The 16,083-nt window shown below is 40.9% G+C and overlaps 1 protein-coding gene across 4 annotated transcripts in view; it reads left to right on the top strand.

Moving 5' to 3' along the window:
- Positions 1–16,083, top strand: part of VPS13A (vacuolar protein sorting 13 homolog A) — a 162,437-nt gene that overhangs the window by 22,839 nt on the left and 123,515 nt on the right. For 3 of the 4 annotated variants that reach the window (XM_035100322.3, XM_035100323.3, XM_088652968.1), the window contains exons 12-17: positions 2,010–2,116; positions 4,425–4,596; positions 8,634–8,696; positions 10,782–10,911; positions 13,867–13,961; positions 15,069–15,211. In XM_035100322.3, the coding sequence (XP_034956213.1) occupies positions 2,010–2,116; positions 4,425–4,596; positions 8,634–8,696; positions 10,782–10,911; positions 13,867–13,961; positions 15,069–15,211 (710 nt within the window). Of the gene's footprint in view, positions 1–1,585; positions 1,662–2,009; positions 2,117–4,424; positions 4,597–8,633; positions 8,697–10,781; positions 10,912–13,866; positions 13,962–15,068; positions 15,212–16,083 lie in introns of those variants that run through there. The other variant, XM_035100324.3, reaches the window with a different exon arrangement.

Here is a 16,083-nt window from a genome sequence, read left to right on the forward strand (position 1 = left end):
TGGGGGCCAGAGATGGTGCAAGGAGAGGCCCTCCACTTCAGGTCATGGAAGCACCTCCCTCTCCTATCCTCCTCCTTGGTTGACCCAGTCAAATTCAGGTGGATTTCTGCAAGGGCTGAATTCCAAATTCAGGCTCATTCCATGTGCCTCTTCCACCTACTAGTGGCTCAGACAGACAGTACAAATTATATAGAGAAAGAATTACCAGATTTGTGTTCCTCATGTTGTACACTGCCCTAGAATCTTTTGATAAAGGGTGGCATAAAAATGAATTGCATAAATAAATAAATTTAATTTAACTGAATTGTCAGGCCAACACATTTCATTCATTTCTGTGTACATAATACCATATTATACAATGAGAGCAATAATACATTGAATGCATAAATCACATATATCAAAAGAGACTGAATCTAATTATACAGCCAACTCAGCTCAGTATTCAAAAACCTGGCTGCATTGATAAATTATTCAATATACTAAATAGTAACAAACAATGAAATAAACTATGTAATCTTATGGTCCATGAGAGGCTATCCCAGGGACTGTAGGAAGCATTGGACCATCCTTTCCAAGGGCAGAGAGAGTGTTCCACCCTCAGAGAGGGAGATCCAGTGTCGAATGCCCCTTCTCCAGTACCACAGAAACTACTGCGGATCTCACCCTTATGCTAGGGGTCGATCCAGCAACTTCTCAGTTCTCTGACATGCCCTCCTCCCCAAGCAATGGCAAAAAACTACCCCCATCTAGTTCTCAATGAGAAGGAAAATAATTTTTTGGAAAGGAAGGAGTGCAAGAACATTTGTCTGCCCTCATGCGTGCCCTGCTGGCAAGGAGCACAGCAGGGCATTGAATGAAGTCTATCAGCTGCCTTAGGTCTTTCCTCCCTATGCCTAAAATAGTACTTAAAATATACTGTAATAAAGTTTAGAGGCAACTTGTTGCCACCTGCTGGATATCAGAGCAATATGCAGGAAAAATACAGTATATTGTAGACCTACTCACAGTGACCCCCACCCCCAGAGCAAGGCCTGAGCCAAGAAGGGGAACAAACAGGACAGGACATTCTGGGGTTTAAGAATTGGCCACAACTATTGATTCCAGATGTAGGCTGGATTTGGCCTAGGCATTGGGTGTATATCCCTCACATCCCCTCACATATGACCCTCCTAAGCTGGTGAAGTAAGCTCTATGGCTCATCTGCTGCACGTCTTGGCTTTTGGGATAGGATGAAGCTGTTGAGGAAGTTTCTTCTTTTGCCTGGCTTCTTATCAGAAAGAAGTTTCAGCATGCACTTCAGCTCATTGGTAAAGACTATATAGTGCTAGTATCAGTTGGAGATATTGTTATTCATTGGGAACATCACCAAGTCAGAACAAGAGCCTTGTCAACAATTCTCTGGGTCAAATGGGGAAATTTCTATGTTATGTTAATGTAATGTTGAAAATCAATAATAATTTATATTTAAAACAAATAATGGTTTGGCTCAATTCCTTCTGGCAAGATACTTAGGACAGTGTCTGACATTAAAGGTTTTCCTTCTCTGTCTTTGCTTCTACAGCAGTCGTCCTTTTGAATGGACAATTTGCAGTACAGGATTAACTGCTCATTTTGGGATATAAACACTTGATTATGAGCATTCACGTGTCTTCCTTCACTGAGTGAGTGAGAAAAATGAGATTTTCTGCAAATTTCCATTTACTCAGTAAAAATAACAAAATTCTGTTTCACCCAGTAGTTAATCTATGATCAGTTAATCTGTGTCTCTAGAGCAGAACATGCTTTCACTCACGCATTTGTCATGTTTAGTGTGATTTTCTTTTTTGGCAAGATGATGGTTAATGCAGAATCCTACTTGTATACCTGCATTTCTCCATTAAATACATTATTGGCAGTTTAAAAAAGAAAGTTCTGCTAACAAATAGCTTGTACTAAAAATAATGTTTTTAAGATTCTGTTATAATTTTTTTGTAAGAAAACTCCTAAGTGTAACATTTTTTTTCCTGCAGTATTTCAGTATTATGGAGCTCCTTGAATCAATTGATATGATGACTCGAAATTTACCATACAGGAAATATAGGCCAGATGTTCCTGTTCACAACAATGTCAAGAAATGGTAACATATCCAATTTTTTTCATAGCTTGCTTCTAAAAATTACCTGTGAGGTTTTTTTTATTACACTGTTCTTTTTGAGAAAAAAAATCAGACATGAATTCATTTTCAAATATATTTTCCAGGAGGGTTTTAGCTCATCTCTTGTACATATTAATTCATATGTCTTTAAGATGTGTATTGAAATGTATGCACAACGTAATTACAACAGATTTCAGACTGTTAAACAAGATAAGTGCTGTCCAGTGTAATACTTGGAGTAAAGTCTTTAAAATCAGTGGACATAAGTTAGTCATGAATAACTCAGGTTCGTTTTTTTTTAGTAGGTCTGTTTTGAGCATGGAGATGAGCATATTACTTAATCTGGTACAACTCTGTGATTAGTGATGAGCATATGTCCCTCATTTCTGTTCTACTGCTTTTCTTTTGGAGGCTTTAAAAAAAGTTAACACTGCCTGTCTTCAGAAGGCCTCTATTCTGTGGAAGAAACAAAAAGTATCACCTAGAGCCACTTTCTTTTTTACTATGGCTTTTCTGAATTTGTAACTGGTTGGCGGACCAAACTCAAAGAGTACTCATTATTGGTTCCACATCAACCTGAAATAAAGTGACAAGTGGGGTGCCTTAGGGTTCTGTCTTGGGCCTGTTGAGGGGATGCAGATGGCAATAAGCCGGGAGGGGTAGCTAATGCCACAGAAGACAAGATTGGGGTTCAAAATGACCTTAGCAGATTGGAGAACTGGGGCCAAACTAACAAAATGAATTTCAGTAGGGACAAATGTAAGGTTCTGCATTTAGGCAGGTAGAACCAGCTGCACAAATATAAGATGGGGGACACCTGACTTGCCAGTAGTACATGTGAAAAGGATCTAGGGGTATCCACAAGCTTAACATGAGGCAGTTAGTATGATGAGGCAGCAAAAAAAAGCAAATGGTATTGTAGGCTGCATCAACAAAAGTATTGTGTCCAAATTAAGAGAAGTAATAGTGCCATTCTATTCTAACTTACGTCCAATTCTGGGCACCACAATTTAAGAAGGATATTTACAAGCTGGAACGTGTGCTGCAGGGGGCAACAAAGATGATCAAGGGGAGTCTGCTCCCTGAAGTGTAGCTTTGAGAAGTTGCTGATGATACAAATGGGTTGGGTATTACCCCTCATCACGTGACAGAGGCAGGAGAGCAAAGACTTCTGGGAGGAAGGTGCAGTCCCCTCAGTTTTTTCAGATTCGCCAAGCAGCATCAGACATCAATCTTAGACAGAAAGGAAAATGTGTGCATATGCCTACCCCCCCCCCACTCCCGGCTCAAAATGTGCAGTCTAAACAAAAATATATATATATAGTAAATCCCCCTCCTTCCCACATTACTGCACATCACAGTAGAGATGGGTACCATTTGTATCATCAGCAACCTCTCTCAAATCTACGCTTCAAAAGGTAAGACCAATTGTCCTATTTGAGATGGTTGCTGATGACCCGAATGAGTTGGGACATACCACAGCTTTGCCCAACTGCAGTTAAGATGACTAAAGCACCTGTTGAAGTACTATGCGGCCAAAGGCAGCATCAGCCGAAGCCAACATTTCCCGGGGACAACAGAGGGCTCAGACAAAAGTAAATACAGGGAAATAGAACCCAGAAACTGACAGTTCCTTCTCCAAGGGTGGGGGCCCAAGTATGGAAATACAGAGGGGAGGGAGCAACACTCCCTGGGGACAACAGAGGGCTCAGACAAAAGTGCATGCTGGGAAACAGAACCCAGAAGCTGGCAGTTCCTTCTCCAAGGGTGGGGGCCAAGGTATGGAGAAACGGAGAGGCGCCAACACTCCCCATAGACAACAGAGGGCTCAGATAGGGGTGGGGGGGAGGGGGCTCGATAGCTCATGAGTCAGGACAGAGTGGGGCCAGTCACAGGGATGTGCTGTGGGGGGGGGAGGGGACTCAATAGCTCATGGGTCGGGACAGGCTGGGGGCAGTCACAGGGATGAACCAGGGGAAAGAACCACAGCAATGCGTGGCCGGGCCAGCTAGTGATTCTGTGAAATGTTACACATTCCAAAAATGGAAAGCTGGACAAATATGGATTCTGCTGAAATATTGGAGCTGTTGTGGTAAAAGTTCCAAAAAATTGGTAGGGGATAATTCCATAAGCATCCCATAAGAGCATATTAAACTTTTGTGTGCTTTGGAGGAAAATCAATAACTGGGTTCTTTTGCACCAACTTAAGACTCATAATAAGATGTGTTTTAAAAGGAAAAATCATTTTTCATATTGTGCTTTCCCAAAATGTTTTCTTTTTCCCCATTAGGTGGAAGTACAGTATACTTGGCATTCTTGAAGTAAATGTCCAACCGAAGTTACAAATGTGGTCTTGGGAACATATTCGTTACCATAGGAATAAAGTGAAGAGCTATAGAGATCTGTACAAAACAAAAATAACATCAAAGAAGCCTGCTGAGGAATGTTTGAACATGCTGGAAGTTAGTACTTTGAAATTACTGTTAATTTGGAGATTAACTTTTATAATAAACACGAAAAATTCTGTCTGCTTTTCTGACAGTTTTCTAAATGCTGGTGTTGTATATTTATTTACATATTATGGTACACCATTTTAGTTCGTGGGGCATCATATCCAATGGAAAGGGTGTTCACCCTGTCGCGAGACACTAGACAGGAGCAAAACTTGAGGGAAGCAGGCTGGACTCCCTCAGTTTTTCCGCCTCTCTAGACGCAGGCAGTACGTTCCTCCGGGCTCTCCTGACTCAGTTAAGTTTTTTACTAGTTTCTGAACCCCCTTTTATTCCTTTAGATTTACCTTCTCATCGTTTTAGTTTTACAGTTCTTTGTCTGCGCGTTGTGCCCCCCCCCCACAAAAAACCCTTTCTGTTGCTTTTTACGTTTGGTTGTTCCGCTTATCTGCCACCTTTCTTTTATTCCTTAGTTGTTTACTTACATTGATAAATTTTCCAGAACCGGTGTCCTTGCCGCAGTACCAATTGCCATTCCTGCCTTCAGGCGCAGCGGCCCACTGCCAGCGCGCTCTTATTCTTTGCTTCTGTTGCCACTGCCATTTTTCTGGGGTCACAAGTGTATTTCTGTCTTTCATTTTGGTGTGTGCGCTACTTGTGTGACTGGTGATGTGGCATTTGCATTCTCCTGCCCTGATTTAAAAACAACTTGGCTACCTGCTCCCGGTTTGCTGTTTTTACACCGGCAAAGGCATGAGCGTTCCTGTTACGTCCCTGCCTGACTGCTTGTATTGGCCTTTGATCTTGAACCCTGCCTGCCTGCCTGCCTTCCAGTTTGCTTTGGCGGCGATGGAGTGCCTGCCCCTCGTCCTCATCCCCCCAGTCGGCAGCTGTGACAAGGAGAGAGTGTGTAGCTTCTGTTTCCCTCCCACTCCTGCTCCACGGTGTGCCAAACCGAGTTGAGTGCTTTGGCGTAAGGCTTTTGCCTGCCTTTTCTCCTGGTCCACGGAGTGGCAAACGGAGACCTTTGGGCTGAACATATATATTCCTCCTCCCGGTCCACATATGGCAAACGGAGTTGAGTGTTTATTTGGTGAAAATCAGAGGCTGTTTGTCTCTCTCTCTCTGTGTGTGTGTGTGTGTGTGTGTTGCGTTGTGGTGCGTTGTGGTGCGTGCGTGCACCTCTGCCTCTTTGCTGTTCTAATAGCACATGAAGAACACTTGTGGCTGAAGGAGCCCACCTCCAAAAAAGCAAAGCAAAAATGAGCATAGTGTCCTCTAATCTGGGAGATTTGCTAAAACTGCTCCCCCAGACCTTCCAAAGAAGCGTCTTTCTTCCATAATTTTATCTCAGCCCCAGGCTTGCAATACAAAGCAAGCCTCAGCTCCTAAAAGTTCTTCCACTCTGTCAAATGCTAAGACTATACTGCCACCTGCTGGCTAGGGACAGATTGATGCTTTATTGGATTCTGAGCCAGAATTCTTAGGTTTTTTGGCAGAACAGGGACAAGAGTGTCATGTTCCCTCTCCAGCCACTTAAGGTGCCCCACCCCCACCCCCATTTCTCAAACCTTTCCAGCCTCATTGATTGAGCAGTTAAAGAAAGCCCTAATTGCTTAACTGTCCTCTGAATTGCATTTAACTTACTTCCGAAGAAGCAGCCTAAGTTTTTTTTTTAAAGGAACCCATTCTGCCACCCGGGGGGGGGCAGTTGGAGTTGGATCTTAGGATCTCTTCCCCTAACCCCTTCATCTCTATGGGAAAAGAGGCTAAGGATGAGTTTTCTTTTCCTTCCTCTCCAGCCTCTTTGCTAGAAGCAGAAGTTGATGATGATTAGAGTGATGGTTTTGTTCAATATAAATCCTTTTCTTTAAGATTGTTCCAAGAGGCTAGTTCCCCCATCCTGAAACGTAAGATAATGTACACATTGGAATTATCAACTCAGTCTTATAAAATGTTAGCCTCAAAACCATAGGGTGAGGTGTCTGTACTAATAGCCACACCTCAGCTAACTTTATGTTGGTGTCATCAGTATTGAAGGTGGTGGTTAAGTCTGAGCTTGACACGCCTATATATTCTAAAAAGAATAATGCCCTGGCTGATGAGTTATATGATATGGATCCTGAATTCATGGCATATATTAAGATCCTTGCCATAGACTGACTGGTGTTAAATCTTTCATCTCGTCATCTGATCTCCCAGGAGGGAGATGCTCAAATCCGGGACGTGACTGACAGGAGGATGGAGTTCGCTCCATGTAAATTCATGAAGCAGCTGCCCTTTCCTTAAGAGCTTCCTGTGTTGCTTCGTCATGTGACTAAGCATGCGTTGTGTGGCTTGAGGACTTATTGCAATCAACACCAAATTCTGATTAAGCTACTAAAGGCTCAAGCCTTTATGGATGATGCCCCTATGGATCCATTCAATTTTCAGCTAGAGCGGTGGCGTCTCAGGTAGCGGCTAGTCATACCTTGTGGCTAGAGCTGGAATGCGGATGCAGAGTCTAAGGTGAACCTTTCTACCATTCCCTTTTCTGGCGGTTACCTTTTTGGGGATTGAAAGTTGTCCTTGTTGAATCAAAGGAAAAATGGAAAGTTTTGCTAACCCAGAGAGATTACAAGTGACCAGCCAGTTGTTTCTCACCAAATACTTCTCAATCTCAGTCCTTTCTCCCCTTTTGAACCTAAATAGACAACGTTTTGTCAACGTTTTCAAGGGAGGCAAGGGTTCCAGCGGTTCCAGGCTTCCTCAAATGCAGACAACCAACCAATGAACCCAGTGGCATATGTTGTTGGCGGTTCATCTTTCTAGCTTTCTTCCCACCTGGCAAAAGTCTGTCTCTGACTGCTGGGTTAAGGAAATTGTTTCAGAAGGTTACCTAATAGACTTCATTTTGGTTCCTCCCAATCGTTTTATCCCTTCCTCACTACCAAAATACAAACTTTGTCTTCAAGCTGTTTGGTCTTCGATTCACTATCTTCATTCCATGGGAGCTATGGTTCCAGTTCCTTCACACCAGCGTCTTCGTGGGGTCTACTCCATATTCTTCGTTGTGCTCAAAAATAGGACAGAAGAAATGGTGCCTCAATCTCCTAGTGAAAGCGCCAACCTTTCAAGAAGTGCTGAAAATATCATCCTCCTCAGCGCCCTCTTGGATACAGTGAAGGGGGAAGTGTTTCTCCAGAGAGGATAGTCAAGATCAAAGTGGCAGCATCTCTCTTGATTTCATTGAAATTAATGTCCATCAAATTTCTTATGAGGCAGCCTGCCATACTTCCAGACTTCTTCTGTGTGTCTTATTTCATTTATTTATACTTCCATTCTGACCCCTAAAGCCCTAATCTTCCTTTACTTTCCCCAAAGCATCTTTCTATTTTCATAGCCCCTATTTTGCCTACTCCTAATTTCAAGTCACCATTTATATTTAGTCATTAAGTTTGAATTGTACTAGTACAGAAATGAAGGATTAATATATAAAGGAGGACTCTACTGGGCTCTGATTCTTTACTTTTCTCTATAGCATTCTGTAATTTGATTTCTGGTCTCCTGTGATAGGACCTACCTAAAGCCACCCAGCCTCTTTCCTATATCCCCTGTGTCATTCCCTTCAGTACTCCTGAAATTTGTGTTTTACTATGGTGCCTTTTCAGCAAAGGGTTTGGTGGTAATTTAAATACTAATGAATTTATTATGGCATAAGCTTGTGTAGACTATGCAAGAAGTGTTACCTTGGCAGGTTGAGGGAGGAATTGTAAACAGTGAGATTAGAGGGAAATGAAATGAAAAGTACAGTGTGTAATTGCTACATTAAAGTTTAAATATATGTAACTATTCACAGTAGTATCCATGATAATACAAATATCATTTAACCTTGATAAATTGTAACTCAACTGTTTCACAACTTTCTCTCACAACTTCCTCTAACTGACCAGGGTGGTGGTGGGAGAGATCTATCATAACATTTCTCTATTCATAAATAATTATGGAGGAGTCGTCTTGCCATTACTCTGTGTAGTGACATTTTATGTTACTTTCAACCCCCTTTATAGCAACTAGAGAAGACCTTGGACATATTCAACATCACTCTGGCAAGACAACAGGCAGAATTTGAGGTAACGGCTCTAAAATGAATTTGATTTTATGGAAACCACGAGTTAGTTGCTTAACATCTTTGAGGGTAAAAAGCTTCTGTTTGCTCCTAGCTTGGGTTAATACGTAAAAAATATTCAACAACAGCAAGCTCAAATTAAACTTCCGTTGAATAATTTCTGTATATACATTTCAAATAAGTTCTAGTATATACTGTACCTCACTCTTGGCATCTCCTTTTGGGATGTCTATAGATTCAACAATTAAATTTTCAAGTTATAGTTACTTATTAATATGTTGCCAAGATAGTAGTCCCAATATAATTTAAATTACCAAGCAATAACATAGGGTTGCACTTGCTGCTCCAGAGCTCCCACATTCTGATACAGATCTTCACACACCTTGCCTGATTTCTATACACTTGCCCTATTCACCCCACACCAGCAAAAAAAGAAATGGGGGACAGTGTTTTATGTTGTTTTTTTTGGTGGTGTTATGTTGCTAGGGAAAGGTAAAAGGACCCCTAACCATTAGGTCCAGCCGTGACCGACTCCTGGGTTGCGGTGCTCATCTCGCATTATTGGCCAAGGGAGCCAGCGTACAGCTTCTAGGTCATGTGCCAGCATGACAAAGCCGCTTCTGACGAACCAGAGCAGCACACGGAAATGCCGTTTACCTTCCCGCTGAGTGGTACCTATTTATCTACTTGCACTTTGACGTGCTTTCGAACTGCTAGGTTGGCAGGAGCTGGGACTGAGCAACTGGAGCTCACCCCATCACGGGGATTCAAACAGCCGACCTGCTGATCGGCAAGCCCTAGGCTCTGTGGTTTAACCCACAGTGCCACCCACGTCCTGTATGTTGCTGGTTCCCCCTAAATAGATTTCCTGATCCCTCCATATCAACAATGAACCTTAAAAATAATAACAAAGGAGGCTAGCTCTTTGTTTTCTTGCCTCCCCTTCCTTTGATAAAAAGGGAGAGATTGGTGTGATGCGGCTTGGGGGAATACCTTCTGTGTCACAATAGGGGTAAATGGAGGGGGTGATGTTTATGTTCTTTTTATTTGAGGCTGCTTGAGTTGAGGTACTTCCATTGCAGGAGGTTGGACTAGATGACACTCAGAGATCCCTTCCAAATCTGTGGTTCTGTGAGCATCCCACAGTAGTATTCTCAAACCGCTTCCAACTCCACCCCTAGCTTTCTCTCCTCCTCTGTACTTCTCAAGACAGCAAAACAGGCTTTTCTGCACTGCGAGGACACTTCCAAATTGCTTCACTTCCCCTTTAAAGCAGCTCATTTAAAAGTTAGGATTGCCTCGAAAATGGGAGAGAGTTGTGTTAAGGCTTGAGGCAAAACATTGGTTGGAAAAGGGGGAGGAGGAGCTTCTGATGGGGCACTGCAATCCTCACCATGTCTACTCAGAAGTAAATCCCATTCACTTCAGTGGGACTCGCTGTCAAGTAACTCAGAGTCAATCTAGGATTGTTGGTTCTGAGGAGAGGATAGGATGTAGAGAAAGCAAAGTAAGGAGGTAGTAAAGAAAGAAAAAAGGGGGGAACCCTCTGAAGTAGCACTTGTGTGTGTGTTGGCTCTTGTGGATTCGCAACAAGTGAAATTGCCATCTTGAGCAAAGGTGAAAGAAGCAAGGGACCAGACACCTAGTGGAAGGTGCATACTATGAATCTGAAGTCTCAATGCCAGCCTAGCCATGTTTACTAGGAAGCAAGTTTTTTTTAGCAGGATCTTGGGGGAACTGAGTTCCCTTATCTTTTAAAAAATAATTTTTGGGGGGGCTGGAACAGATATACACCGAATGCCTAATCCAAAAATCCATCTACATCTCTAATCAATAAAGTTGTGGCCATTTCTAACCCAGATCATTGTCTGCTTGAGTTTATTGCCGTAATCATTTCTTACATTTAGCCACTGCCCGGGGGGGCGGGGGGGGGCACTGTACTGCACCCGTGATCTGTCTGTCTAGCCATTTATTTATTTATTTTGTGATGAGTTCTCCTACTTTTTCCCCAAGAAAGAAACATTGGCTCTATTGAATAAAGATATTAAATGTTAAATGTTAAATAAGATTGTGTTGTTTTGCATAATAGGCAACTAAGGCTGGATTAAAGATTTTCAAAGCAGGGGCTAAACAAGATGATGAAGACTCTGGTGGCTGGTTCAGTTGGATGTGGGGTTGGACTGGAGGAAAAGGCAAGGAATCCACACAAGAACCCAAAGGTATGTATATGTCTATTTTGATTTAGCAATATTGTGCATGTTCCCAAATTGCACAGGTTGGGAATAATATGCAGTCAACAGGCCAGAGGCCTGCTGAAACTGACAAGTCTTCAAATAGTGTATAAATGCCATCAAAGAGTCTGGAGATCATATCTTGCAATGCTCCTATGGGGAATACCCTGGTTTTTGTTTTGTTTTTTAAAAAAACCAGCTAGCTGCCAAACCCTGCAGAGAACTACCGGTACTTTTGTAGACTGGAGATCCAGGGACCATCCAATTGTGCTGCAGCAACTATTAAGAACGTAATGAGTTCTTTATGTTAAGAGATTTAACTCTTAAATGAAGGGGGTTTTTTATCTTGGAATTTCAATTTCCTAAGATAATACAAGACCTTCGACTTCTGTATCAGTACCAGCCTTCCTATAAGTAAAGCTGAAATTGTTGGATTTCTACCTTTTTAATTCAGACTGCTTTTTTCCATGATGGATATAAACTCAAATCAATTATCTGTCAGAAAGTCATTAGCTATATCTGAAATAGGCAAGTTGTATTTGCTGAATTTCTGCTTATTTACTGAATTCCCCCTGAATATTTAGTGCATTTTAATTCCTTACAAATTTGAGGTGATTTGTACTCAGTATGAAAATTGGTACAAAAGATCTCTTGGTTAAGGGATAGAAGCATTGGTAACTTTGAGGCTGGGCTACTGTAATGCACTCTATTTGGGCTGCCTTTGGGTATGGTTTGGATGCTAGCTAGTACAAAATGTAGCAGCCAGACTGCTTATGGGGACTTCGGATCGAAAGCATGTTAAATCATTGTTAAAACAGCCGCACTGGCTGCCCATCTACTACTGAAACAGGTTCAAGGTTGAAAGCTCTGAACAACTTAGGTCCATGGTGTCTTATCCCTTATATCCCTTGATCACTTAGATCATCTGCAGGAGTGTTGTTGCTCATTCCCTGTGTTGGTGAGGCTCATTTGACAACAACAAGAAACTAACTGAGCCTTTAGTGTCATCAGCCCTGTGCTCTGTAGAATACTCTACCAGCTGGGATTCAGCAGATGCATTCTGTGCCAGTTTTTAAATGCCTGCTGAAAATGTTTCTGTTCCACCAGGCCTTAAATTTACCAGTAAATTTACATTCTTCCACAATGGTTAATTAATGTTTGTTTTTTATGACATAGTGGTATATAAGTGTTTTAGTAGAAGAAACAGAAAGAAAAGGACAAATTCTAGCTGTATTCTATTGCTGGTGTTAAAATTTGAACTGAACTTTAAGACTGTCTTGTATCTTCAGTATTTATATACAGGGTGTAATAGAAGACTGCTTTTTGGCTCACTATTGTTTAATCTCCACAAAAATGAAGGCTTTCAGTAGCTTTCTTGGCCCCATCCCCCAGTTGGCAGTTAAATTATGCAGACAATTCGGCTCTTATTTCATTATCTGAAGTAGGTGTAAGAATATTGCTATCTAAATTTGAAATTTATTCTAAACAGGAAGGCTGATCTATTAGATATAAGAGCAAAATATTTGTGTTTGCCAAAAGGGGTAGGCAGCATAAATGATTCTTAGATGGCTATATTATCAAACAATGTAACTAATTTAAATACTTAGAGCTTAAATGTGGAAGCCACTTATGGCATCTCCCCTTTTATTGGAAGCTGTAGAGGTCATCTGATAGAATCAGTGATAAATGTTTTTGCTGCTAAACATTGTCCTCTATATTGTGTACAGGGCAATCACAATTTACACTGACTTACACAATCACAGCTTTATGCAGACCACAAAAAAAAATAGAAGGGGGGGGGTGATCCTTGGTTACTAAGCTTGGAGGCTCTTGAGAGATCTTGCAAAGAAAACCACGGAAACAGCTTGCTTACTGAGCAGTTGTGTGAGGTCTCTGGGAGGCTCCTGCAGCATCTCACAGGATCTCAGGCAGCCTCAGTCTCATGAGATCTTGGACAGTGGGGACAGTTCCTGGGGTTCTTCTGACTGCACAAGTTTGCCTTTCCTCCAGGAATGTAACCCTTGCAAAAATTGCAGTTACACTCTATTGCCCTTTATACATTTTTAAAGGAATAAAGTCCTCCATTGATTTCAGAATTTGGGTGAAGGTCAATCTGATTATTTTCAAAGGTGATTTTAAAAATCTAAATAGTTTAGGAAACATCACAATTTTAAATTTTGATTATTTGCAGTTTTATTTTGGGCAGTAGGGCACCTTGAAGTGGGATAGTATTCCTCCTATTGCTTGAAAGCAAGAAATCAGCACTCCAAAGGAACCTCTCTATTATCCATTCCTTCTGAAAATTAAGATACTTTAACTTTTTTTTGATTTATCTTGTACTGATGATTCACTACAAAGAATACAAGTCTGACTGACAGACACATTGGGTTGCATCCAAAGGTTCTCTTCCTCTGATGAAAGGAGGCTCTTCCATTCACTGTAAAGTACATTTGGATTCATCCATTATGTTGTACCCTTGATAATGCAGGGTTTTGAATTGGTGGCTGAATGAACTTGCTCTGAGATCAAGTCTTCAGTCTTATGACATTGCCTCTATGAAAAGGCAAAGCAGCATCAGTTTACAACTTTTATTAAATTATAATAATTAAAAAACCTATGTAGTGTGTCAGGTATGCCATGATGCATTATGAGAATTGAGGGTTTTTTTATACGGAATGCATTAACTGCATGATGTCTACGACTATAGTGTCTCATACCAAATGTAAACGAACTGTGAAAAAGACACTATGAATCAAAAATTGATACACTATATGTACCTTTCCTTGTTTATTTGTTTTGTAACATAATAAAATCTTTAATAAAAACTACTAATAATAATTTTTTGAAATGGTAGGCATATATGTACCTTTCCTTGTTTATTTGTTTTGTAACATAATAAAATCTTTAATAAAAACTACTAATAATAATTTTTTGAAATGGTAGGCATTGAACAGCTTATGACCCCACAAGAAAAGAATAAATTATATGCAGCAATCGGCTATAGTGAAACAGCTGTTGATCCAACATTGCCCAAAACGGTAGGTATTATTTGGTTTGTATAGTATAGCATTTGACTTTATCTAAAGTCATGGTATTTTACAAAAGAAGAACAATGATTTTCAAGCTTTCAGAGTCACATGATCAGTATGCAAGTAAGATGTAGGACAGAGTGGGGGGAATCACAGGAAAGAACCACAGCAACGCGTGGCCGTGCCAGCGAGTGTCATATAAAATTTGGAATGCCATGTTTTAAAAACACATTTTGCACGCCTTAAATTCTGAATACAATTTGAATATTTTTTAGTCCTCAAAGTCTCATGTTAGATGCAGTTACAGTCATATGCTAGTCTGACAGTATTACATACATGTCATATATCTAACTCTTCCTGTGCAATGAATTTTTGAATTGTGAGCTGAGTTTTTTAAATCCAGTTCAGTGTTTTTACATTAAAATACATGCAAAAAAATGCAGTTGGAACTGGATCTCATAATGAGTTTCTTTTGGTTTCCCTGCCTATCCTTTTCCCTTGTGTGTGTGTTTGAGAGAAAGGGTGGATTTTTTTTCCTTTACTTTCTGTTTGTTCAAAAGCTCATATAATTGATTTTATTAGTCAGGTATCAATATGAAACATCTTACATGTTGACCACATATATATATATCTTGCAGGGTCAGACTATTTTTGTCCAATTTTAGTCTTGTCTGAATTTTTTGTGGGCAAAATCCTGAAACCAGGGTGTGATTCCAGGGTATGTGGCAATGTAGGGGATTTTTTTGGGGGGGGGGACAATGGGGGGACAAACGAGCAAGCAGGTGCTTGTCGAAATAGCAGCTCTTCTTTCTTCTGTACCCCTTTAACTCTAGAAGCCCTGCTTCTCTAGCAAAGGGGCAACCAGAACTCTGCCACTGCCATATTTCTTCCGCCCAGAGTTCCTTTATAACTGTTAAAAAAGAAGAGGTTTTCATTCACCTCCCCTCAAACCCCCCTCCAAAAAGGCCACTGCAATTAGGAATGGCAGTTAGGGAACCTATTTTGGTTCAAGCCTACTGTCAGGAGCCCTGAATTTCATATTATAAAATTGTATTCAAGTTTGTATTTTATAGATATATTTTGCTAATCACGATATATATTTGTTAATTTCTACAGTATGAAGCCATCAAACTTTATGTAAAACTGTTAAGCATGACTGTGTCAATAAGGGAAAACAATCAGAAACCTGAGCTGCTAAAAGTTGCACTGATAGATCTGCGTACAGCAGTAACTCAACGACCTGGTGCTGAAGCAATAAGGTAGACATTTGTGGCATTCATATTTATTCCTTGAAACATAATTAGCTGATACTTCTGATTTGAAAACAGAATTTTGAAATTTTCTAGTTTAATAACGAGCTATAGAGTGCATGGCACTTGGGAAATATTACTAATTTACAGTGGCTGATGATGATCCCAATGGGTTGGGTTACTACCCTTTTTACATGATGGAAGCCAGGAGAGCAACGTCTCCACAGTTTTTTTCTCTCCTGCCTGATGGAGCAGAACATTTTCTCCAGGCTCTCTCTGTTCTTCACAGCTAAGTTCCTTTCCTTTCAATTTCTCTTCCTGGTTCCCTCTTATTCTCCTTAACTGTTTCATGATTGTGTGTGTTGATTTCTAATTCTGTTCTTGTTTGCTTCCCTCTGTTGAGGTAAAAAAAGAAACTCACTTTGCCACTTCGCTATTACTTTTTGTTTCCTTTTGTTCCTTTGCTTCCTTTTTCCTCTGCTGCTAGCAAGGGTTTATTATTTTACTATTTATTATTTTTCCTTATTGGATGAATTATTATTTTTTCTTGATTTGGCCGTTTGTGCCTTGGATCAATTCCCACCACCAATGGTTGCCGCAGTCTTCTGATTGGCCTATTTCAGACCAGCGCACTCTGCTGTGCAGCACAGCTGCGTATTCAGCATTTGGCCTCTCAACAGCCATTGGTTTACCATTGCAGTACCAGCTGCTTCCACTACACCACAAGCTGCTTTTCTCCTCCTGAGTTGCCAGCTGCCACTGCGCTGCATGCACATTTGAGTCACCTGAAGGACTTCCTGCCTGTTTCTGCAGTACCATATTCACCAGAATACAAGCCGCACCTGCAATTAAGCTGCATCTTTAAAATTGTAAGGGGGGGT

Source organism: Zootoca vivipara, chromosome 10 (genome assembly GCF_965207765.1).
Source record: "Zootoca vivipara chromosome 10, rZooViv2.hap1.1, whole genome shotgun sequence".
Lineage (NCBI taxonomy): Eukaryota > Metazoa > Chordata > Lepidosauria > Squamata > Lacertidae > Zootoca > Zootoca vivipara.